General features: G+C 38.4%; 1 protein-coding gene across 2 annotated transcripts; it reads right to left on the reverse strand.

Annotated features, from left to right (window-relative positions):
- Window positions 1-24711: 24711 nt before the first annotated feature.
- On the reverse strand, window positions 24712-25475 carry LOC101656946 (COP9 signalosome complex subunit 7b-like). 2 transcript variants are annotated; one of them, XM_030888490.1, is made up of 3 exons: window positions 25305-25475; window positions 25046-25151; window positions 24712-25001 (listed from the first exon to the last, which is right to left on the reverse strand). In XM_030888490.1, exons 1-3 carry the CDS (start codon window positions 25473-25475, stop codon window positions 24712-24714), a joined length of 567 nt encoding a protein of 188 aa, XP_030744350.1. The 2 variants fall into 2 exon arrangements, with proteins under 2 accessions (XP_030744350.1, XP_012862979.1); XM_013007525.1 differs by having other exon boundaries at window positions 25046-25475.
- Between the last annotated feature and the right edge of the window lie 1922 nt (window positions 25476-27397).

The following is a 27397-nucleotide window of genomic DNA, read 5'->3' on the forward strand; positions in this document are numbered from 1 at the left end:
TTCCCAGATTCATACTTTACACATCCCAAATTCTAATACTTACCAGATTTTTATAACTGTTTCTTACTTTGAGGCATACCCGATCTGCAAATGAAGATCCCAATGGTACCGCTCCCACATGTTTGATTCCGTTCAGATCACCGAGGTCGACTCCACTCCACAAAAGCAGATTCTAAGGCACATATCAAGTGCCCTCAGACACATGTAGCCTGTCCTCAAGCACTATCTCTGACAATGCTTCAATTCATTACGTCTTCAGTTTCTGATAATATTTCAGAGCTATGCATATGACTACTTTCTCTGAAGGAGGCAGCTATGCCTCCTTTGTTGTCTGTTCTTAGTATGGAAGTTCCACTGAAACCTGTTCAATTTAGATGACTATGCTAGTCTGGGTTGACCAGAGTGACAGATTCATAGATAATCATATGAATGTAAGAACAATTGTACATTAAGAAAACATCCTAGCCCAGTCCAGATCAAGTCCCTAAGGCAGATATTACCCCATAAGTTGATACTAGTCCATAAATTCCTCATGCAGCCATGCAATGATGCCAAATGCAGGAAGGTCACAGGCCAGTGGGTGGAACGTCTTGTGGATCCAGTGGTGGTAGAAGCATCTCAGCAATGTTGTGGCTCTCCATCTGGCTCTTCCAAGTCCAGGGCTCTGGCTCTATCAGTGTAGCTCCATGTGGCTTGTCAACATGAATGATTCTCTCAGAGAGTGAAAGCAGAGAGAGGGAGTGTGTATCTGCCCTCCTGTGAGCTATTTATCTCCTTGCACCTCCAAATGAAGTCATCAAGCTGTCACCTTATTGACAAGTTAGACTCAACCCCTCCACAAGTTGACACCAGATTATGTAACTATCACAATGACCCTACTGGTATTTCAAATACAATTGACATACCTTCTAGCATCACAGCAATACCCAAGCCACCACAATATGACAAATTGACAGACAAAAGGTGGGTTTGGCTCTTGGACAGCAGCTAGACTATATATGCTTGATGATCTTCACCTTGGCATAGAACATGGTTGCTGAGCAACAGTAATAAATTTTGGGATGATGCATGCCACCCCCACTCCCCACTCCTTTTTAGTATAGATTTGGTGATATTGATGCATTTGGTTGTATAGATACATTTCAAATGTTCAACTCTCTGCATTCAATAGTTCAAACCACTCATCAAACTTATCCTCATATTCTATACAATTCCCCTTCTCCTTCTTTATCTTCCAATTCTCTAGACTTCCATCACTTGTATAATCAAGACTGTATCTGTCATCCTTCTAGTTCATTGCTTATCTTTTAACCTTACCTTCCTAGCCTTGGAACATTCCAAGTATGTTCCTTTTGAAAGCCAGTCATGGTATGTACCCTTATAGTAGTGGTCCGATGCAATCTGTGTACTTTTGTATTTGACTAACTGCGTTCAACATAATTCTCTCCAGGTAGATCCATGTTTTGAGACAATTCAGGATTTCTCATGAATTGTAAAATTATTTGATCAATTATGCTATTGATGAGCTTCTGAGATGCTTCCAAATTTTTGTCACTGTGAATAATACTGCAATGGTATGTAAGTGCAGATGTCTGTTTTTGCTATGGCGCTTAATTTTTTTTAGGAAATATATCCCAGAGAGGTATTTATTATTGGATCTAATGGAATTTCTATTCCAAGTAATTTGATGAGGCACCAGATTGCTTCCCACAATGGTTGCACATACCCACCAGCAGTCCATGAGCATTCTATCTTGCCAGATTTTCTCCAGTATTTGTTGTTCTCTGTTTTTTTTAATTGGTTGATCAGGGTAAGGTGATGTACATATTTTGATTTATATCTCCCAGATGACTAACAATTTTGAGCAACTTTTAATGTTTGTTAACCAGTGGATCTATTTTTAGTAAAATGTCTGTTAATGTCCTTTGCTGACTTTTGAATTAAGTTGTTGCTTTCTTTCTTATTGGAGTTTTGCTATTTTCTTGATATTTTAATGATTCGTCGCTTGTCCATTGTGCCACTCCATTGCACGCCCCCAGTATTTTGCCTCAGTGTGGTGGGGTCAGCTCAGTCGCCCATCCCACACTGTGTCTCCGGTGCTGTCCCATGCAGAGAGGACTGTGTGGCTGCCCCCAGGGCGAGATGCACACTGAGATGACTGCATGAGCAGGTACATTGTCGTGGTGGCAAAACCAATATCCTGTCTGCCATAAATCAGGCCTTTTTGCCCCACACTGTTAGTCTATTTTTTCAGAACCTCTATATAGAAAGTGTGAATAACAGCCTGACCTGGTGGAACAAACTCCAAATGCACCACAAGTTGACACTTTTGTCTGTTCAGGAAGTTGATGGATGTCCAGAATGAGGTTTACCATCAATTGACATTTCACCATTTTTGAAATGAGAAAACCATTCATACACTTGTGTTATTCCCAGCCCTGTCCTTGTAAGCTGTGTTCAACATCATTATAGCTTCTGTGGCATTTTTCCCAATCAGGAAACAAATTCCATAGCTACATACTGTTCTCTTAAATCAGTCATCACATAAAAGAAGCTTCAAATGAAACTCCTTCAGGAAAAAAATTGCTGTGACCAGAGAAAACTTTCCAGGCTATACCACTGGGTGCACTAACTCATATCTTCTTACTGGATACTCCCCTAACAGGGGGAACGTACATACTATAAAAGCTCTGCTCTTTTCTCCATTGTTTTTTTTTAATTGTAGTCTACCCTCTCTTATGTTATTCCATTGTTTTCTTTCCTGCATCATTTCTGCTGAGAAATCAGATCTTATTCTTATTTGTTTTCCTTCATTAGTGACTGTTCTTTATTCCCTTTACACTCTTTGAAGTCTCTCCTTGTTTCCAATATTGAAGAATTTGACTGTAATGTATTGTAATGTTTTCTTTCGTCTATTCTATTTGAGGTTCTCTCAGCTTTTTGAATAGTTATTTTCACTCCTTTTATGACATTATGGATGTTTACTTCAATGATTTCTTTTACTATTTTTCTGTAGGGATTTTGTTTCTTCCTGCACCAGAATCATAATGGGATGTAGATAGTTCTTGATTGCCCCACACAATTCTTGGGCTTTATTTGGACCCTTTTGCTCTCTCTCTCTGTTTTTCTAACGCTTCTCTCACTGTTGGGGTATTGACTTTAAACTCACTCATTTTACTTGTTATTTCTTCAATTTCATCACTCTGTTCTTTCATGGTTTCTTATAATTATTTTCTCTTATTCTCTATCTTCTATAACTCTGTGTATGTTGTGATGCATCACTTATGCCCAGAGTGCAACAGCCACTCCAGTGTCATGTTCTGAAGGTAGGTGCAAAAGTAGGCCAGGGATAAGAAAGGAGCAGTGGCCCCTGCAGTGCCACAGCAGTGGCAAATATACTGAGCAGTCAGTGTCATCTGCTATGAACTCTCCATGACAGGTGACTAATAGTAGCAGTCTTGGGAGAAGAGTACAATGGGGTGGGGTATGGAGGCACAGACTAGGATCCACTCTGCAAAGCTCAGTGGTGGAAACCCACAGTGCATGTGTGTAGCAATGGAATGCAGCAGTAGCCTGGGCCAACTATTAGTTGTGAAAAGGAAGCATGACATTGGTGGCTGCTCATAGCAGGGAGGCTCACAGAACCTCTAAGGGAACCCAGGGCAGGATATTGAACTCCACATGTGCAGCTGCTCTATTCTTTCCTCCCCTTGTTCTTCCCGCTGCCACACACTCTGAAGTACAGAGCTCTCCATCCACTTCGCTTTACAGTTGTCCTCCAGGTTCCCAAGAAACCTGGGTTTTCTTCTCACTGGTTTTTTCCTGGTCATTGTTGAAGAATTCCTCCTGTGCTTTTTAGTAGTTGATCATCTTATGACTATGCATGCTCTTTAGTTTGTATTTCCAACATTCTCTTGATTAGTAAATAGACTTGGGGTGGGAATCAAAGGACAATGTTAGATTACAATAACTAAAATGTATGTTTATGATATCAGCACAACACTGGGGTGGTGGGGGGCGGGGGAATGCCACAGCCCTAGGCTTCTTACATTTGGAATATATTGTAAGAGAACATTAAAATTCTATCTTTTTTCAGCCACTGCTATGTTGGCATTTGTTAGGAGACTTGATCATTATCCTTCCTATAGCACCAACGGAGGCTGCTCATAGCAACATTAAACATGGGAATGACAAGCACAACCTTGAAATTCTTGCCTCAAGTCATGGAATTAAGTTCAAAGACTTGAAGCACAGAGAATATGTTCAATTGTACAAAGGGATTTACTAAATTTCAAACTTAGGAACTATGCTCAGAGATAGGAATATGCAACAACAGGTAAATTCACAATATTTCAAGTAGACTTTGTGTGTGTGTGAAACCTGAGATATTAACAGAAAAATATAATAGCCTAAACAACAAGAAAATATTATGTGGAGACATTGACTAATTTAAAACCCCAGAGCATATTGGGAAAAATCTTGCCTCAATCTGTTTTGCTTTACCTGAAGAATCTTAATATTTTCTTAACATTACAAAGATAATGCTTTCCTTTGTGAACTTCTTTTTTGCTTCCTTAATTTAAAAATTACTTAAATGAAATAGTCACTGGTGGTAAAATTCAGAGAATATCCAAAGGAGCTATTAAATGGAAAAGAAATTCAAATAAGTTAAGAGAAATTACATGGTAAATTTTAAGCAACTATTTGTATGAATGAAAACAAAAGGGACATTACATTATTTTCACACAGCTCAAATTATTGAGATGAATACTCCAGCCAGAGCACCTAAAGTCAGCCTATGCAAACAAAGTTACAGCCCTGATTCCGTGTCCTCCAGAGCTGCGGCTTTTTGAAGGACATAGCAAAGCCAAATGCATGGCTATCGAGTTGATCTCAACTCACGGTGACCCTATGAGACAGAGTCCACCCCCTGTGCATTTTCAAGACTGCAAACATTTACAGGGGTCTTAAGCTTTGTCTTGAGACTGTGGAATAGCTGGTAAGTTTGAATTTGTGGGAAGACTTTGGAGGTTAGAACACCAAAGGATAACCATTACACAACCAGGGCACCTCTTTGAGAAGCTGTAGAATGGGAAGGAGGAAAAACCTAATGTGAAAACAAAACAAAGTCCTCTGACGTTGGAAAGTCTATTGTACTGTATCATTAATGCTGAACGTGATATTTTGTGGAACCAATTATGTAACTTTTTCCTGTGCCCAGGTCAACTTGCATATTTCTCCTAACAATTCCAAATTGAATGTGCATAATAGGGTGCATAAAATTGATGTGTTCAGAATAGAATTCTGTATATTTTTACCCACCCCTTCATCAGAGAAGGATCCATTAATCCTTCCATGGACTCTTTCACATCTGGTAATTGGTACCACTATTCATTAAGCTGCCAATAAACAAAGCTATGGGTTATCATTCTTAATTTGCATTGCTTCTTTACTCCACGTAAAATCCTTCATCACACTGACAATACCTTCAAAATATATTAAAAGTCTAACTACATTTCCCAACTTCTACTCTGGTAAGCCACTACGTTCTCTTGCCCGGAAAATCACAGTAGCTCCCTAAATGATACCTAATTTTTCTTTTTTTTCTTCTCTAGTGGCTATGAATCACTTATCTATCTGTGTGCAGATTAATTAATTTGTCCCTGTGTTGATTTCTTCTTTTATAGAATGAAGCCAACAATTGTATAGACTTTTTGGGCGATTGTAAAAATCAAATACTTGATGCAGATATATGGAACAGGAGTTGGAAATGTCCAGGATGCAGGTTGAATAAGTCCCTCAAAATCATCAATCCCAGCTGCCATCACACCGCACCACAGAGCAGCAGTTCTGGCCATCACATGAGGGGGGAGGTAATTAAATGTTTGAACAATGTCATGTTATAAATATCCAACTGACCCTTGGCAGATAAATATGTTCCCCATTCCTGATTTAAAGAAGGTTTGACATATCTAATTAAAAAACCAAATTCACTGCCGTCTAGTAGATGCCGACTTACAATGACCTTATAAGGCAGAGTAGAACTGACCCCGTCCCGCTCCCACTACCCACAAGGTCAAATTCTACCTTGAAAGACTGGCTAGACCAGAGGATGTACACTGGTACAGATAGGAACTGGAAATACAGAAAATCCAGGGTGGATGAGCCCTACAGGACCAGTGGTGTGAGTGGCGAAACAGGGAGGGTAGTGGGAGAGTGGGTAGGAAAGAGGGAACCGATTACAAGGAACTATATGTGACCTCCTCCCTGGGGGACGGACAATGGAAGGGTGGGTGAAGGGAGACATCAGACAGGGCAAGATATGACAAAATAACAATTTATAAACTATCAAGGGCTAATGAGGGAGGGGGGAGCGGGGAGGGAGGGGGAAAATGAGGACCTGATGCCGGGGGTTTAAGTGGAGAGAAAATGTTTTGTGAATGATGAGGGCAATGAATGTACAAGTGTGCTTTACACAATTGATGTGTGTATGGATTGTGATAAGAGTTGTATGAGTCCCTAATAAAACGATTAAAAAAAAAAAAAAAAAAGAACTGGCCCCGTAAGTTTTTGAAGCTGCAACTCTTTATGGGAATAGAAAGATTCCTTTCTCCCACAGAGTCACTCATGGTTTCTAACTTTTAAATTTATTTGAATCACTACCTGGTTTGACTTATAGCCAACATTAATTGTTGTAGACTATTGTATATTAATTATTGTTGTTATTGTTAGATGCTATTGAGTATTTTCATAATACAGAATGAAAAATTGTCTGGTCCTACACCATTCCTATAAAGAGCCTGGGCACATCGTGGTTACTCAATGGGCTGCTAACTGCAAGTTCAGCAGTTCAAAATCTCCAGTTGCTCTGTAGGTAAAAGAAGAGGCTTTCTACTCCCATAAGTTATACTCTTGAAAACTCGCAGGGACAGTTCTGCTCTGTCCTGTAGGGCTGATGTGAGCCAGAATCAACTAGATGGCAGGAGTTTAATATTGGTCACCATACCTACAATAATTGATACGTGTGAGCCAATTGTTACAATCATTGTGCTAGTCAATTTCATCAATTTTTCATCATATTTTCCTCCTTTTTCTGAACACCCTTTCTTTACCAAGTATAATGTCCTTTTCCAAGGACAATATTTCTTACTAACATGACCAAATTATAGGAGATAAAGTTTCATCACCCTCACTAAGAGAATTCTGGAGGCATAGATGTGCTTGTTCTCCTGGCAATCCATGGGACAGTCAGTATTTTTCACAAAACATCATATTTTGAAATCATCAACATTATACAAGTGAACAAATAAATAATGTTACTACTGCATAGATACATGGGTTTGCTCCAAACTGTACATGTTTGCATATATCTTTGCAATCAGTGGATGAAAGCAGGCAACTTTTTTCAGTATTACACTGACTTTCATCTCCGTATGATGCGACTCTATCACTGAGTCCCACCAAAACAAAAGATTCCAAGGGGGTCTACAGAGTCAGTTTAATTCTAAGACTAGGGGTCAGCTCAGAAGGTTCTGAAGAAGTTTCATTATCCCAAAGGCATGCTATTGGTCAACTTTCTTGAAGTAAACTGGGTTTGGTCACTGATTCTTATAAAGCAGTTTGAAGAAAATGAAAATGTGGTGGTGAGAAGAAGGCCATGGATATCGTGCTGAGGATTTTCCTGTTTTTCCATCACAATGTACCTACCCATTCTCTGAGGGTAACAAGGGCTAGTCTACGAAAATTTCATTGGGAAAACTTAACAGCATCTATTCTCCAGACCTGATATTGCCCCTTCAGAAATCTTTTTATGCCCCAAACACAAATAATATTGAAAAGGAATTATGAAGGTTTGATGTGTTAGATGAAGAATTGAGCTCCTAAACAATGCAGAAATTGCCATTTTTATGTGATGTGATTCAAAGGACATAGCATCATTTGGGAAGTGTTAGAGAGATCAGTAATATAAAAGCCTAAGTGGCAGTTAAGACTCTCTGCTCACACCCTGGGAGACATAGCAGCTGGCAAGACGCATGGACTCACCCTGATGCAGAGACCCCTGAAAGCACTGAAATGTTTCCAATACCACTGAATCCAAAAACTTTCTACCCATTGGCCTGTGATCTTCTACATTCGGGGTCATTGCATGAGTTTCGTGAGTCTGAAGTGGACTTTATAGATTGGTAGAGGACATATGGACTGATAATTGGACTTATGGACTTGATCTGGACTGGGCTGGGATATTTTCTCAATGTTCAATTACTCTTGTATATAAATCTCTTTCTTATACACATATGTGTGTCCATGGATTTGTTTCTCTAGTCTACCCAGACTAACACATTACATGTTTATATTTTAAAATAACTTTTAATTTTTTTATAATTTTCTATCCATTTAAAAATGTTCCTTCGTGTATACACATGTCTATTTGTCTATCTACCTATCAACCTACCTACAAATCTATCCATCTATATAACAATGGAACATGGGAAACTGCAAGGTTGGTTGTTCAAAGCCAGCACTATTCCCTGGGAGAAAGATGAATCTGTCTGCTCATATAGCATTTTACATTCCCAGAAAGCAAGAGGTTGTTCTGAAACTCGGTTGAATTGATGGTAGTGGGTTCTGTTTGAGGTTTGGGTTCATGTAGCCCTGGTATTCTAGTGGCGATGTGATGGGTTGCAGTCTGTAAGATTCAGTGTTCAAAATGTCTAGTTGCTTCTGCTGCTGTGATCGGGTAAGGAAACAGATGAGTCAGAAATGTATCCTCTCATCATACTTATTTGATCTGAATGCCGAGAAAATCAGAGAAAAACTGGATCATATGGAGAAGAATGTAGCATTAGGATTGGAGAAAAGCAATTAACCACTTGTGATATGCAAATAACACAACCTAGCTTGCTGAAAGTGAGAAGAACTTGAAGCACTTGCTGATGAAGATCATCAATTGCAGTTTTCAGTGTGGATTATGGCTCAATGTCAAGAAGACTCAAATCCTCACGCTGGAACAACTGGTAACATGACAAATGGAGAAATCGGTGAAGTTGTAAAGGATTTTTTCTTGCTTGGATCCATAATCAATGCTCATGGAAGCAGTCATTAATAGATCAAATGATGTGATATTATTGAAATCTGCTGCACAAGACTTCTTTAGAGTAATAGGAAACAAAGATGTTACTTTGAGGATGTTACTTTCACCTGACCCAAACCATGGTATTTTGAATTGTCTCATACATATACAAGTTGGAAAGTGAATAAAAAAAGCAGAAAGACTCGAAGTATTATAATTGTAGTGCTGGTAAAAAATATTGAAAATACCATGGATTGTTAAAAGGACAAGCCAATCTGTTTTGGAAGAAGTACAGACAGAACACGTCCTCTGGATTGCAAGGCTTTTAAGGATGGCAACGCTTCATATTACATATTTTAAATATGTTGTTAGGAGATACCAGTCCCTGAAAAGGGACATCATGCTTGTTAAAATGGAGTGGCAGCAAAAATTAGGAAGACCCTAAAAGAGATTGATTGATACAGTACCTGCAATAATGAGCTCAGGCATAGAAAAAAATGTGAGGACGATGCAGTACCCTGTAAACAGCAACAACAACAAAAACAGTTCCAGTTTCAGAAACTCACGAAAGCAGTTCTATCCTGTCCTGTAGGGTCAGTATGAGTTGGCATCAACTCAATGGAAAAGGGTTTTTAGCTATCAAACACCAATCTGTCTATTTATGTTCACACATACACAAGATAGATAAGTAGCCAACAGACACCTAAAATGTATAAAACAAAGCATACAAATCCACGGAGCAGATTACTATAACATTTAAGATGAATTTTATAAATGCAAGATATAATGAACCAATGTTAAGAATGCATTGAGTGTGTCTTATATAACAATAGACAACAATTGAGAAAAAAATTAAATATTGGAAGCTACATTAGAAGAGAATTCCTAGGACAAATACTGTGGTAATTACGTAATCTGATGTTAATTGGAGAGAATTACAAGTGAAGGGGTGAAGTCTGGCCTGTCAATCAAGAGAAAAACAATGAGGCCTCTGTGCAGGCATGACCTTCTCAGAATTCTTGGAACTCTTGTTTTTCCTCCTTGGAGGCAGGAGACACTTTTCTCTTTCACCTCACTCCCTTGGAGACACTCTACTGACAATACACATTGCGCTAAGCTGATAGAGCCCATGCCCTGGAAGCTGAAAGAACCACATGGAGACCTTGCAAAACACTGAGATGCCTCTACCACCACTGGATCCAACCACACTTTGCATCCACTGGCCTGTGGTCTTCTTGCATTCGGCACCATTGCATGTGCTTCATGAGATTGCAGAGGATTTTATAGATTGGTAAAGGACATATGGGCTAATATCAGAATTACGGATTTCGTATAGACTGGGCTGGGGTATTTTCTCAATATTCAATTGCTGTTGTATATTAACCTCTTTCTTATACCTCAATGGATTTGTTTCTCTAGTCTACCCAGACTAACAAAAATACTATTAAAGTAAAAGTAAAGTAGTTGAATATCTTTAATATATGCTAGTGATTATGATATAAAACTGATTAATTTACTTCCTAAAATGTAAGCTAAACCCAAAGAGAGAAAAAGGTAGAGAATAATAATAAAATATAAATTAATAAAATATATAGGCTCAATTAAACCAAAAGTGATTTATTTGTGAAAACTAAAGAAAGCCCATATGCAGCAAAATTAATCAATGAGAAAAAAACAAGTGAACAATTTAAGCTGGTTAAAAGAGACATAATTACAGATAAAACAGAGAGACCAAGTAAATCTATTAGGTATTTTATTCCAATAGATGTGAAACTAAAATGATGCATAGAATTTTCATATGAACATAAATAAACCAGTAAATTTTAAAAGAAATAGACTTTTCAGCTATCAAAAATTCTCACACCAACTTTTTAATTCTCACAAAAATTCTCATACCAACTCACAATTCTTAACAATATTCTCACACCAACTTTTTAAAAGGACTATTATTCTGTCAAATTTTCATTTTGGTTTAATTATTAGACTTCGAAATATCTATCCTGTTGAATGTTCAAAATGGGAGCATGATTTACCTGTTAAAATTGAAGTATACCTGGTATCATTTTACCAATTCCGGTGTTCTCCAATTACTTATAGTTTTAACTCACAGCTAAGTAAAGGAAAATATATCTTAAACAATAAAAAAAAACAAAAACAATAAAAAACAGAAAAACATAGGACAATTAATAAAAGCATGATTGGACACGAAATTAATTGTCATACTAATATAAATAATCGTAATTATTGTTTAAAATTCATAAAATCACACTTTTGACAAATTAGCTGGAACTATGGAGTTATATTAATAACACTTTTAATTAATATTTACCTTTAATTAAAACTGACATTACAGAAAAGTTCATTTACCAGATCCAATTCCTTTCTTAAATACTGTAGAAATTATCATTTATTCAATGAGTCTAGAGTTAATTGTGTCTAAAATGTCATAAAAATAACTCACCCTTGCAAATTCTTAATAAATTTAAACTCCACAATCTTTGTCAGCCTCTGTGCAATTCAACAAGCTAAGAAGATGCTTGTCCTTATTGTAATGCTATTAAGAGCAAAGTATTTGAGATAGGCAATATTAAGTGATTACAATAACATATACTCATTAAAGCACTGGAGTAGAAAGTGAAACTTCTGGCATTCCTATGAGGTGAAATGTGTCAATTCTTATGTCACTACCAGATTTACTAAACATGTCTGGAGTCTATCACAGCTCCTCCTATAAACTTCATAGCAGATGTAAATGTTCTTCCTAGAGGCTTTCTATTGAACCTGGAAGGAACAGATGGCTTTAAGCTTATCAACTCGATGCCAAGAATTAAGTGAGAAAACTTATCAACTACTCATTAATGCTATTGCTGCAATCCTAACCTATGTATTAGTAATCTAAATTTAGCCACACACACAAACACATATACACACACTCAGGAGGTTTAAAAGGTTAATGGAAAAATTCTAGTATTTTTTATTACATTTACTATGGCCTGTGTGAGGGTCTCTGATGCATACACACACACACACACACACAAGCTAACCTCAGTTTATGAACATCCCAGTCATTTGTCCTTTGAGTCAGTTCTCTCTAGTTGATGAAATGAAACAGGAACAGAACTGAATTTTACATTTTGGCATTTTTGTCATGCTACTCGGATTAGGAAAAGAGCAAACCCAAAAAGCCCCCATAGCCTGGAACCAAGATTTACAAGAGGCAGATTGAGGCTGATATGTGAGATTGGATTACTGGGAGAATTATCTGAGAGGAACAGACATTCAAAATGCACACTTGGCTGCCATGTTTTAGTGGAGGAACCTCATCTTTGAATGTCAGCATTGTTTTGGGATTGTGCTCAAAATAATAGAGCAAGAGACTTGGTTATTATATAATGATTACATTGCACTTCTTTGTAAGAGAAAGATTAAGGTTTCTCCTAGGTTTCATACGTAATTCTCTCATCCAGGCTGTCTTTCCAGTTTACAACTCTTCAAAAAGGTGCATCTGTTCTGCATGTCTCTTTCTCAGTGATAACTAAAGTGGGCAGAGACTGTTTGATGAAGCCCTGAAAAATTCTTGAAGACACAATTAGACATAAATCTTAATGATAAATCAGAGAATATATATTAAATTATTATAACAGATAAATAAATCAATATAATAATACATGCTCAGTTATGCTTTTGAGTAGACAATGAAACTTCATGGAATAAAATATGCAATGTGGGCTTATCATAGAATTATAGTTTGGGTCCATCATTATAACATCAACTAATATAATTAATATATTCTTGATGTTAGGAATAAGTTAGTTCCAATTCATAGTAATAATAAATACAACAAAAGGAAAAATCTCTTGCTTCAAATCATTCTCATAAATATATCAATATTAATTAATAAAAACAAGTGTGCCAAGGCAAATAATGAAGAAAATAAATGATTCCATATGTATTTACATAATTTTTAAAACTGTGAAAATATATAAAAGAGGTATGCTATGCAATAATAAAATGCCCTGAATACACGTAAACATGCAAAATTGTATTACATATATTTACAGTGGAACATTAGTCATAAGTGCTATAATAGTAGAAAATACTGAGGTTAATATTAATAAAAATTAACTCTAAACTCTCATTATTCACAAAGAATATGTTGATGCACAAAAGGTATTCGTAATATTTATGCACAAATTCTTAGAGATAATGAGAATGTTATTAAAATTGGCAAGATATAAGGTTTATATGCCAATTACAAGAGCAAAAAATAAAATTCTGTTATTAAAAATATTATAACAGTGACAAAATGTAATACAGGTGTAATACCATTTAAAGAAAACTATTTAACATTCACGACAATTGTTAAGATTTTATAGTTAGTCATACCGTACTTATGTATAAAATCTCCCAAATTTCAAAGTTAGCAATTGCTTCAAATGAACTCTGTAGTAAACACAATTCCAGTAGAAATACCAACAGTAATTTTTCCTAAATGTAATATGCCAATATTCAAATTTATATTGAAAATATATTAATAGAAGATTATCTACAATTAAATTTAGTCATTGAAACTGTTTCAGGAGGATGTACCTTTGTGATATTAAATTGAATTGTGAAAGTCTAGTGATAACATCATAGGAGTCCTTGTATTGCCCAGGTTAAGTGCTTATACTCAAAGGCTAATTCAAATTCATATCCATCAGCCATTTCAATAGAGAAAGATATGACAAACTGCAGTCTTGGACATATCATAAGGCAGTTCTACCTTTACTTAAAGGGGCACTATGAGTTCAAATGGACTCAATAGCACTCAACAATAATCATTACTTCAGTTAAAAATTTTAATCTACTATAATCATCTCTAAATACTCCCTATCTGATCAGGTTATTCTATCCCTCAATAATGCTTAGAGGAAAATTACCGGAGGTTTATCATGTGTGGATCCTGCAAATGGATTTGGGGCTTCCACTCTCATCCACAGCCTTTTGAACATGAGAATCTCACAATTTAAGCTCTGATACTATTTTCTCCTTCCAATTTGTATTCTATAGTTTACAATCCTTAGATCACGGGTGTTGGTGTATTTCTTCCATATGGGATTAGTTGAATTCTCACTTATATGACTGTTTGGAAACAAGGCTTTAAGTCCCCAGATGCTATGCTTTCTGATTGCCACACACCATCTAGTTTCTTCATCACCCTTTGCTATAGCATCTATATCTTCTGTGTTTCTTTCATGAGAATGAGCATCAAGCAGGTCCATGTAGTAAGAAATAATTGTTCTTAGAGCAGAGAAAGGAATAAGTGCAAGCTCAAAATCCATTCCTAAATCTATGTGGGGTTTTTTTTTAATCTCCCTCTGATTCAGCTTAGAGAAATCTTTGTCATTTTATGGAAGAGAATCATATTGATCATCTCCCAGGAGCACACAGACCTTCTGTTTATCATGTCACTTATTCAGCCCATGTAATAATTTTAAGGCACTGTTGAGAAAGGGAGCCAATGCAAGGTTCTGGGTCTTTTTCTCACCAATGTAGTTTTCAGTTTTCTTAACGTTTCCTAATAAGAACAGATATTCATCCTGTGTCTTTCAAGAACAATTTATAAAGATAACCCATTTGGAATACCAAAAGGAACAGATGCCTTATTTTTCTGACTTCTGTGTCTTGAATTTAAGTGGCCCAGCAGATCCCCTGGGAAGCTACTGATTTGATTTAAATTTGCTCTCTGGATATGTATTGGTTAATGCAAGACTCGTTCCTGGTTATGATTTATTTTAAAAATGTCTTCAATCTTCTTTAAAAGACTGAAAAGGGAGAAAAATGTTCTAAGCTAGCTTACCTTAGAACAAGACTAATGATACTCATTGAATTGAAGGCTTGCTGAGGCCAATGTATTTGAAATTTTCCAGCCATATGAGATTCCAGCTTCAACAATTGTTTCATGAATGGTAACTCTATGTTCTTCTACCAGATTCTGGTCTAATGTCCTGTTTCAATTTTCTGTCTTTAAGAGTTTTCATATTTTGCCATATCTGAGGCTTTTCCAAATGTCCTTAAAATGCTCAATCCATCTAAAATGTATGTATTATGTGGGACAGTATTCTGCTAAACTTGTGGCAAAACTTTAGCAATTTTGGAAAATATGCACTTGAGTTTATTAACATATTTTAACCACTGATTTCAAAAGCACTTTCTCCACAGCACAGAAATATTCCTTAATTTAAAAATTTTTTTAGACACTTTAAGGAGCCTAAGAAAATACATTCCTGAAATAATTTGTCTGCAACAATCCCATGATTGCAAATACATATTTAAAATTGGTTCATTTCTAATGAATTTGTGCACGTCTGAATTGTAATAACCCTAGTATTAATGCGTTCGTACTTGTGTATATTTATATTAAAAAAATAGCCTGAAAAACTGAACAATATGTATAGGAGGTGCCATCAGAATTTAAGAAAGCTTCATTACCAACGTGGATTATACAGATGATACAATGCTGCTTGTGAAATTATAGGTTGATTTGAAATACTTATTGATAATGGGAAAATATTATTTCAGTATTGATTACTTCCCGAACAAAAAAATCTTAAATAGCAATGGTAGTAGAATACTTTCAGGAGAGATATAGGATAGAAACTGAGTAAGTTTGTGTGTTTGTTTCTCAGTTTGCCTTCAGTGAACCACAAGATTAAATTCTCTATCGTGATATCTTGTGTCCAGTGTGGGGTCTGTTTATGTTTACAGATACCAGTTTTATTTGAGGCTTTCATTTGTCTTTAATCATGTTCTTTATGTAGTGAATCTTTGAATATTTTCAAATGAGACCTTTTCCATGGCAATTATTTTTGTAAGTACTTTGACATACAAAACTCTTAATTTCAAGATACTCAGTTAACAACCATATATTTTAACTCTTAGATCGCATGAACAGACAAGAGGCAGTAGAGGGTCATACGAGTGATCTTGCTCATAATCAGGGTGACTTTCACCAAACAGAAAACATTGTCAAACAAGATAATCAAAGAGACAAAGAAAATTGAGATAAATGATAAATGTTGTGAAGAGGAAAATATTCGAATAATTGGGCTACCAGAATAAGACACAACAAAGAAGATTATAGCTAAATTAGCAAGGGAATTTGTGGAAGCAAATTTCCCCACATTAATGAATGCAAATCAGTCACTCTTACAGGAAGTAGAGAGGTCACAAATTAAACCAAACTATTGAAAGAACTCACTGAGGCATATAATAGTTAAATTATGCAACTTCAAAGAAAAAGAGAAAATTTTAAGCACAGCAAGAGACACAAAAAGGCAGTCACAAACATTAGTGCTCAGGTAAGAATATGCTGAGACCTATCAGCAGAAACCATGAAAAGGAGGAGAGAGTGGAGTAACATTTTTCACAACATGAAAGAAAAAAACACCTGCCCAAGAATCCTGTACCCTGGCAAATTACCTATTAATATAGACAGCAAGATAAGAGTCCTGCTGGACACGAAAAAACTCAAAGAATACTTCTTAAGACACCCAACATTCTGGAAGATCCTTGCCAACTCACTATGGTCAGAAGACAAACATCCACTAAGCACAAGCAGGAGATCATTATATAGCCAAATTCCACCCAGAAGCCAACATGCCAATAAAAATTACCAAGATAATATGGCTTCAGATGGAAAAGAAGGCCAGAATGAATCCCCACACACAAACACAGCACACTGATATGAAGAAACATAGGAAAACACCCATCAAGAAAGGCATGAGATGACAGCAATGAATCCACAAATCATTATAATTACTATGAATATCAATGGTCTCATTTTATACATTAAAATACAATGGCTAGCAAATTGGCTCAGAAAACATAACCCATCAATCTGTTCCCTGAAAAAGACATGTCTTAAGCTCACAGACAAAAATAGACTAAGAATAAAAGGCTGGCAGAAAATATATCAGACAAAAGACAGCTTAAAAGAAGCAGGGGTTGCAAACCTAATTTCCGACAAAAATGACCTCAAGGTGCAAATTGTAACAAGAGACAAGTAGGGGCACTATATAATGTACAAAGGATCAGTAAACCAGGAAACAATGAGTAAAATAAATATATACGCACCTAACGAGAGACCCCTGAACTTTGTCAAACAACATATTCAAAAGATGGAAAAAGAAATCACAGATAAAATCATGTGAGAAGGTGACTTTAATACACTGGTAGCAGAGAAAGATAGATCACTGGGAAAGAAGCTCAGCAAGAAGGCTATAGAGCTAAACACGTCAATCATGCAATTGGACCTTATAGACATATAGAGAACTTTCCATCCAAATGCAAAAAATTCACATTCTTTTCACGTGCACATGGAGTACAAATCGAGCCTGAGTAAATTCAAACACATACAGATAACTCAGATGTCCTTATTGGATCACCACTCCATAAAGCTGGGGATTAATAAAAGGATTACAAGGAAAACAAGGGCAAACAATTGGAGGATGAATAACGAACTTCTGGGACATGAATGGGAACTGGACCAGATTAGACAAAAGTTTAGGAAATTTCTAGAAATTAATGAGACATAAACAAATACTTGGAAAAACAATCCCCCCCCTAGATTATCCCAGTCAGAAATCAAGAATCTCAACAGACCCATAGCAAAGGAAGAAATTGATTCAGCTATCAAGAAATGACCAACCAAAAAAACTCCCAAAACAGACATCTTCACAGGAGAATTCTACCTAGCATTCAGGGAAGAGCTGACATCAACCCTCCACAAATTATTCTAGGGCATAGAAAAGCATGGCAAACTCCCAAACCCATTTTACATAGCCAGTATAACTTTGATACCCAAACAGGGCAAGGATCCCACAGGAATAGAGACCAATATTGCTAATTAATATAGATGGAAAAACCCTTAACAAAGTATTCGTCAATAGAATACAAAAGTATATAAGACGTGTCATCCACCATGATCAGGTAGGATTAATCCCAGAGATGCAGGGATGGTTTAAAATCCAAAAATCCATCAATACTATATACCACGTTGATGAGGAAAAGTATAAGAATGGCATGATAACATCGATAGATGCATAAAAAATATTTGACAACATCTAACACCCATTCCTAATTAAGACACTCAAGAAGATAGGAATGGAAGAAGAATTCCTCAAGTTAATACAAGCTGTCTATGAAAAACCAACAGCCAACATCATAGTTAATGGAGAAAACACTAAAACAATCCCACTGTAAACGGGGACCAGAAAAGGATGCCCCTTGTCCCCACTTCTATTCAACATCTTACTGGAGGTCCTAGCTAAAAACATAAGAGAGCAGAAGGACATTAAAGATATTCAACTGGGAGAGGAGGAGGTGAAATTATCGCTATTTGCAGATGACATGATTCTATACATTGAAAATCCCAAAAGCACCACAACAGGAGAACTGACAGTGATAAAGGAATATGGAAGTGTGGCAGGATGCAACATCAACAAACAGTCGTCTATTTGTTTGCTATAAACATCAGACAAGACTATGAAAGAGGGGATCAAGAAGGCAGTACCCTTCACAATAGCCAAGAACAAATTGAAAAAGCCAGGGATATATTTAACAAAAAAAACAAAAGACTTATATAAAGATAACTGTAAGACTCTACTACAGAAAATCAAAAGCGACTTCCAAAAATGAAATATATACCATGCTCATAGACTGGAAGACTCAATATAGTAAAGATGTCACTCTTACCCATGGCACTATCTAAGTTTAACTCTATTCTGATTCAAACACCAACATCCTTCTTCAAAAAATTGACCACCAATTTCATGTGGAGAGGGAAGATGCCCAGAATTAGCAGAGAATTCCTCAAGAAGGACTTTAGCACCTATTACACAGCCATAGTGGTTAAAACAGCATTATAATGGTATAATAACAGATACTCAGACCAAAGGGAAAGAACAGAAATAAAACCATCAGCATACAGGTAACTGATATTTGGCAAGGGCCCAAAAAGCATCAAGTGGGAAGCAGATGCCCTCTTTAACAAGTGCTGTTGGAAACAATGGAGGTGCACCTGTAGAAAAAGGAAACAAGCCCCTTACCTCACCCTATGAACAAGAACAAATTCAAAGTGCATCACAGACCTAAGTAAAACCCCAAACTCTCAGGACCATCAATGAAGGAATTGAAGGACTCAGGACAAACCTAAGAACGTTGGCTCAGGGAATACATAAGGCTAGCTACAATCAGGAAGGGTACACACACAGGTGAACCTGAAATCGACAAATGGGATTTACTAAGGATTAAACAACTGTGTGTGTCAAAAGACTTCACCAAGAGGGTAACAAGAGTACCCACAGACAGGGAGAAGATTTTTAGCAATGAAACAATAGACAAAAGGCAAATTACTAAAATCGACATTACCCTCATGGCCTTCAAAAATTAGAAAACAGTTAACTCCCTGAGAAAGTGGGCAAAAGACATGAAAAGAAGTTTCACTAAGGAGGACCCCAAATGGCCTAAAAACATATGGAAAAAATGCTCCCCTATCATTAGCCATCAGAGAAATGCAAATTAAAACCTTGAGATACCATCTAACAGCCTTGAGGTTATCCCAAATCAGAAAATCAGAAATCAACAAATGTTGGTGGAGATGTGTGAGATAGGAACTCTCCTACATTGCTGGTGGTCTTGTAGATACATAAGCCTCTGTGGAAAGTGATCTGGCGATATTTAAAGCAAATGGAAATTGATATACCTTATAACCTAGTTATCCCTCTAGTGGGCAAATAACCAGAAGAGGTAAGAAATAAACTACAACCAGTCATTTTTGCTTCAATGTTTATTGGGGAGCAATTCACAATCACAAAGCATTGGAAACAACCTAAAGTCCCATCATTAGATGTGTGGATTAGTAACTATGGCACATACACACAATGGAGTACTATGCATCACTAAAAAGCACTAACAAAAAAAAAAGCACTAATGATCACAAGGAGGAAATTCTGCTAAGTGAAGTCAACCAGTCACAAAAAGACAAGTACAATGAGTCCCCGAGGTAAGTACAGTGGAAGAAAATTCACTTATCTCACAATACATGGGTTGAGGTATATGCAGTTGGGTGGAGTTCAGTCCAAACCCAAGGAGGTACATGTTAACCCAATAAAAAGAAGGGGAAAGGGGTGAAAGGGGAGGGAGTAAAAGGGGGTGTAGATGATGGCATGGGATATCAGTGCACTAACTCACCCAGGGGGAGAGTATTGGTTATGTCTCCACAGAATTGGGAGTGTGCATAGAGACCCCACCTCCGTACCCCAAACCATGAGGGAAACATAACCAAGTGGAGAAATCCATGAAGGTTGGGCTAAAGGACTGGTCCCAATCAGCCAAACTGACCCCTTCCAAAGAAATATGTGTGACAGAGAACAACACTAAACCTACAGGTTGGGGAGAGGGGCCTGCATACCACACCCACACGGAAGCAAACCAAGAGAAAAATGAGAAAGGGACGGTCTAGACCCCATATCAGCACAGGAAGCCTGGAGGACAATGTCCCTGCATGGAGCTGCTAGGGCACAGGGAGGCCTGTATGGCTGACAACAGCTTAGGAAATAATTGTCCCCTCATTGGAGCATACTGTGACAGAGGACACTACTGGGGGCACACAGTGGAGAGTTAGTCTGGTCTGAATCCCCCGGAGTGGGGAGAACCAAGATGGGAACGTAACAGATCAGCAACGGAAACAAAGCAAAGCCATAAAGCTCCTAAAGAGCCCACAACATTGACTTCAGGCTGGGAGGGGAAGCTCCCAGAATAGCTCCATGTCCAGTGGGGAGATAGTCATAAAAGACAGCTGACAGACCTGGAAATATATAGGTCTTTTCTTTTTTTCCTCAATCTTTTGTTTTCTTTTTGTTTGGTTCATAAGAAACAAGCTCAAGGAGAAAGCAATAGGACTGATGATCCCAGAGGCACTTGGTGGGAGCACAATGAAACACATAATATTCCTCTGGTTCCTTGAGGTTTCCTCACCCCTCACTATCAAGACCCCAGTGCTGCCTTTCACGTCAGACTAGACCGGAGCAGGTGCACAGGTATAGATAAGAGATAAGGTACACGATACACAGAATCCAGGAACAGGAATGGGAAAAGCGATACCAGAAGGGTAGAAAAAAGGTGGGGAGAGAAAGGGAGGAAGGGGGAACTGACTGTAAGGATTGACACATCACCACACACACCTCCCTCCATGGGGACGAATAACAGAAACCATGGAGGAAAGGTAGCGACTGTTATTGTAAGATATGAAAATAAGAATTTATAATATATTAAGGGGTCACGAGTTCGGGGGTGGAAGGACACTGATACCAAGGGGTCAATAGAAAGTAAATATCTAGAAAAGAATAATGGCAACAAATGTACAAACATACTCGATACAATTGATATATGGAATGTTATAAGAGTTGTAAGATTCCCCAATAAAACAAAAATAAAAGCAGGATATTCATTATGACTACATGTGTACATTAAAAGATACAAAAATAAGTTTAGAAATTATATAGACCATGATATTCAACTAAATTTAAATCTTAAAAACAAAATATAGAAAAACAATTTACTTGGAAATATGTTGCTGAGAAATTTGGTGGAACAGAGTTGAACTTTAATTAATAATTTTATGAAGTATAAATAAATTTTATTAAGTATACTTAGTAAAACTAAGCATAAATAATATAATTTAATTATCACTAAGAATACTGAGTGTACATAATTAGATCACCATATATAGAAAAAAAATTTCACATTCTAAGTAAACTTTCCACACTTCAGAATTCTCTACTCTTTCATATACATACATCTATAGGAGGGGTACCACCAGAAAAAATGGAATTTTTTTCTCAAAGCTGTATATTTAATTGTTCCCCCAAACAAACTTATCACCCACATTATACTCTCCACTATACTTAATACATTTGCCAAATCTGCAATTCCATTCTTGAAAACATTTATCAAACTTATCTGCTTGGATGGCTGACAGTACCTCCTTCATTTTTTCTTCACCACTTCCATTTCATCAAATCATCCTTTCATGTCCTTCTGCATTCATGGAAACAAAGCGAAGTTGCATGGTTTGAGGTCAGGTGAGTAAAGTGCATGGGGTAAGAGAGGCATGCTGTTTTATACTAAAAACTGGTGCACTGCGATGGTGGCATGAGTAGATGCATTGTCGTGGTGGCAGAAGGAGTCCACATAAGTTAGGGTTTTGTTGGTGTTGTTGTTGCACACAGGTATCTATCTTTTCAGAATCTCTAAGCTGAAAGCTTGATTAAAAATCTGACCTGGTGGAATGAACTCCAAATGCACTAGAATTGGCATTTTCATCCATTTGAGAAGTTGATGAATCTCCAGTATGAGGTTTGTCATCAATCAACATTTCACCTTTTTTGAAAACTCGTACACTTGAGTTTTCCCAAAGCACTCACTGTCCTTTTAACTGTGTTCAACATCACAACAGTTTCTGAGGAATTTTTCCCCAGCAGGAAACAAAATTTCATAGGCACACTCTGTTCTTTTAAATTGGCCATCACAAAAAAACAAGGTTTGAGTGTAACTGCTTTTATGAATACAATTTACTGTGACCAGAGAGAACTTTCCCAGGTGATGCTACTGGGTGCACTAACTCAGAGTGAGTTGCTGATGCTTGCCTAGTAGTGAAAATATGTACAATAAAAGCTCTGCCCAGTGGAGCTTTTTTCCATTGTGTGTGTGTGTGTGTGTGTGTGTGCATGTGTGTGTGTAACCCCTTGCAAGTTCATATATAAGAATATATGGATTCTGGAGCTGAAAACTACTATAACTAAAAGTTCAAATTCATTTGAGTGACCCAACAGCAGAATTGATCTCACAGAAGAAATAGTAAACTAATATGAAAAAAAAATTCCATTGAAATTATGCTCTTGGAGGAACAGAGAGAAAAATGATGAAGAAAAAGTAGCAAATTATTGTAGACACATGCAATGCAATCAATCAAAAATATAAAGAATATAATTCTAGACAAGAGGAAGATATATAGGATAATAAAATATTTAAATAAATAATGTCCAAATTTAAATAGAAATATCAAGCTCCATGTTCAAGGGTGCATACATTCAAAGAGATTTAAATCGAGACTTTGGAATTTAAACTACAGAGAGATAACATTTTAAGTAAAAAGAAAGAGGCAAATCACCACAGATGGGAAGCTCTGTGATTTAAAAAAAAATTTCAAAAGGCACTCATCTGATATAGTTAAGGTAATGTGGGAATAATGTCCGTTAACTAAGAAAAATCAGTAGCCAATAATACTTACTCTCAAACATTAAGGGAAAAGTTTGACGTTTGTACATAAACACTAATCCAGAAAACATTTTATGTTAGAAGATTTGCCTTGCAAATAAAAATATAATGGATAATATAATAAATACACAGAAGAATTAAAAAAGCAACAATAAAGGTAACATCATAAGCAAAACAAAAACAAAATAATATTTTGCTTGTAATTTGCTACAATATCCCATTAAAAACACAAAATACAAAAAAATATATATTCATAAAGCAATAATTTTAAAACTGTATTGGTGACCTTATTCTACATAACAGTAATTTTCTTGGGGGGGGGCAGAAAAAAAACGCTTGTTGAAATGTATTAGTATCAGAACCTGTACAAAAAAACCCTAAATTAAAATATAACCTAAAACTGTTCGGGTTCAGGACGGCTAGTCAAGTCCTTTTCTCAGGTCAGGAGAAGAATGCCACTTTCAGGGTCTCTGGGTCACCTGCCAGGGAGGAGTGGAGAGGCAGGCACAGCCACATCCTTCATCCTGGGGGCAGCTGGGCTGCTGCAGGTCTCAGGGTCTCATTGTGCTGGTGGCTGCTGCTGGCAGGCAGCCCAGGTGTAGCTGGGCCTAGGCGGCGAGACCAGCAGAGACCACCAGGCTGAAAATAGCCTTCCTGCCTCCCTCTGCCTTCCAGAGCCTCTCTAGAAGCTCTCAGAGCCCAGAGAGTCAGCCCAGTGCCCCAAAGAGTGCAAAGATGGGAATGAGCTCAGGAGGCTGACAGGCTACAGTTTTAGTAAACAGAGCCCTGCACCACCCAGTCAGGGCCCAGATTGGAGGTGCCAGCAGGGGTAAGGCAGGAGAGGAGACACAGAGCACTGGCCTACAACACTGTGGGCCCTGTGGTACTGGGGGTGACAGGGGAACCTTCAGTCAGCCCTATGGATTGAGGAAAACTGTCTTCTGCCTGTGACCAGCCTGGCAAAGCTCTGTGCCCACTACACAGATGGGGGCAAGAAGCTCCCCAAGGGGAGTTGGGCAGTGCCTGATCCTGTTGGGGTGGCACCTGTGGAGCCCCTGAGTCTGAAGGGAAAGAGGGAGTGGGAAGGAAAAGGAATCGGAGTCCTGGGATTTCTGGAAGAGTGTTATTAAAGGGAGACACTGGTGAGGGGACGGGCAGGCTTGGAACTCACTGAAGGTAGAAGGGAGAGAAACGGGGCCCTAGGTGTCCCCGCCAGACCTGGCCCAGGCCTGGTGAGTGCCAGCTGCCCCGGCCAGCGCTAGTGGTGGCTGGAGACCAGGCCTTTCACTTTGGACATCTTCTTGGTGGGCTGCCTCTGCTCAGCATGAGGGGCACTCCAGCTCGGCCATCTGCTGCTCCATCTCCTGCGTGGAGGACGACGTGGTGGCTTTGAGCATCTTCTCGATGTTGGTGACCTCTGTCTCCTCCTGCTGCTGAGTTTGGTAGGAGTTCTCTTTGTACTGGTTGGCTCTCAGGACTCGCTGCTCCATGCCTAACAGCACTGCTTCACAGCCGTCACACCACTCGTGCAGGGTCTTGATGATGTTGTTGATGTCTTTCTTGTGGATGTCCCGGCCAATGCAGACATCCACTTCCAGCAGCTGGTTGGCTGGTCCAGCTTGCCATGGAGGATGTCAATCCACTTCCAGCAGCTGGTTGGCTGGTCCAGCTTGCCATGGAGGATGTCAATGATGAGGTCTTCCAGCTCCCGCAGGCTGCGCATCTGCAGGTTCTCCAACAGCACCGAGTCGGGGATGCACTTCATCCTGGAGGCCAGGCTCACGATGGGGAGGTCCTTCAGTTTGTTCTGCTGGGCGGTGCTCAGCTTGGGCAGGCTCTCCTTGTTGGCTATGTAATCTGGGTACGCTCCATAGGCAAACAGGTTCAGCAGCTGAAAGTAGGTGGCACTCACTCCTGCGAGCTCCTGTACATTGACCAGCTCTAGCAGTTCTCCAAAAACGTGGACTCCAGGTGCCTCCAGGACTTGGCTTATGAGAGCGGTGAGGGCTGAGTCACTGGTGCCATTGGCCAGAAGGATAAACGGTTCTAGGAGGTTACTTGAGGGTTTCTGTTCACCTGCCATCCTCTGGCCTTGCGAGGCTGTCTGCGCCGCGTCTCTCTGTCTTCTGAGTCTCTGGCCCGGCCTCCCAGCGTCTACCCGCAGGTTGTCAAGCATCCATGGTCGGCGGCCATAATAGTAATTTATATCTGACGATAATAACAAATGTGGAGGGAATTAGCTGAATCTAGTTTTAATATTTTCAAATTTTATTTTGTAGTTAAGGTTGATTATTAATAAATTAAGATGTTACTTATAATATTAAGAGCAATAAATACTGTATTAGTCTGGGTACTTTAGAGAGACAAATCCAAAGCAACTCATATATAAGAGAGAGTTTTATGTAAAGATTAAGTGTGCATCAAGAAAACATCCTAACCCAATGCTGCCCAAGCCCACAAGTCCAACATTAACCCATTAACCTGTATGTCCAACACCAATCCACAAAGTCCTCCATCTCAAAAAACAGAGGCGATGATGCCAACTGCAAGAGGAAAGCTGAGTCAGTGAATGTATAAGCATCTCAGCACTGGCAGGGGTCTCTACACGGGTGCTCCAGCACCCACGGCTGCATCGGGATAGGTCCACGTGGCTTCTCCTTGGGAATGTCTTGTAGGAAGTCAGTCTTGCAAATTGAAGCAGGGAACTGCTAAGGCAGCTGTACCCTGGTGCGACCATCACAAAGCAAGAAACCTGAGAACTGGAAAGGCGAGGTTCACCGAGCCATTTATCCCTCCGCCTTTTAATTAATCCCACATGCGTTTATTGGCCAGGTTGGCACAATAAACTAACTAACTCAAGTACATATTAGTTTAAAAACACAGTAAAAAAAGGAAAATACATATAATGATTGGAAACCTAATAGGGAAGTTCTACTCTGACTGATAGGTTCACTACGAGTTAGAAAAGACTTGATGTCAACAAGTGACAAAATATCTATCTAACCCTTGTAGGGTTGGTATGTCAGCATAGACTCAAGGGCAGGGATTTTGATTTCCAGTTACCAGTAATTACAAATATACATATAGATTAGACATTTCACGCACACAAAAGAAGAAATTGGAAGAATGGATTAAAAACAATATTGAATATATTAAACTATGGGGTTTTTCTATGTTTCTTTGTTTTTTATGAGAAGCAGTTGGAATTTAAAGATACTTGTAGCATGAAAGACAAACATGTAAAAGGGTGTACTAGGAATCTAGCAACCAAGAAGAGACCTTCAACACAAAGTTGCTGCTATTGAGTCAATGCCTACTCAAAGGAACGACCTGCGGGTTTCTGTATAGAAAGTCCTGTCTTTCTCACACTGACCATGTGGATCACAGCACAACCTGAAACCACTACACCGCCAAGGCGGTGTAACAAAAATCAAACTTAAAGAAACCCTAGACAGGCCAAGACTGAGTCACATGTCACATTTGTAGGGTAGCTGACCCCCTTTTCTGGAAGATCCTGGTGCCTCAGGCTTCTAGAAAGGAATGGCGGTGTGACCACAATGCAGGCACAGGACAAAGAGGTAGGTGGATGCAGCATAGGAGGTCCATTGAATAATAAAGTTGGGATACACTGGGGACAGACCACCAGCGGGTCTGTACTACCAAAAGGGTGAAAGTAGTGAGACACCACCCAGAGCTTACAGGCAAGGATATTAAAAAGAAAAAACAAACAAAACAAACAAAAAACCCAGAAGTTGTCCCTGATGGGCTGGGATGCAACTACGTCCTCACTAACCTCACTCAATGTCTTGGGGGGGTCAAGCTCATGGCCTCTGGCCTCCCCTTTTCTGCTAAGTGGTGACTCATCAGTCAGACAGCTCAGGGGGCTTTCCCTGTTCTTGTCTGAATCTCTACTCAGATACAAAGGAGGCGGCACTTCAGTCTAAGTGTTTGCATTAGTGTTTTAAAACATTTGTCCTTGTACTTTCATATTGTTTGCACTTTATT

Source organism: Echinops telfairi, unplaced genomic scaffold, assembly GCF_000313985.2.
Source record: "Echinops telfairi isolate 266 unplaced genomic scaffold, ASM31398v2 ScPeMD7_7467;HRSCAF=8505_1, whole genome shotgun sequence".
NCBI classification, from domain to species: Eukaryota; Metazoa; Chordata; class Mammalia; order Afrosoricida; family Tenrecidae; genus Echinops; species Echinops telfairi.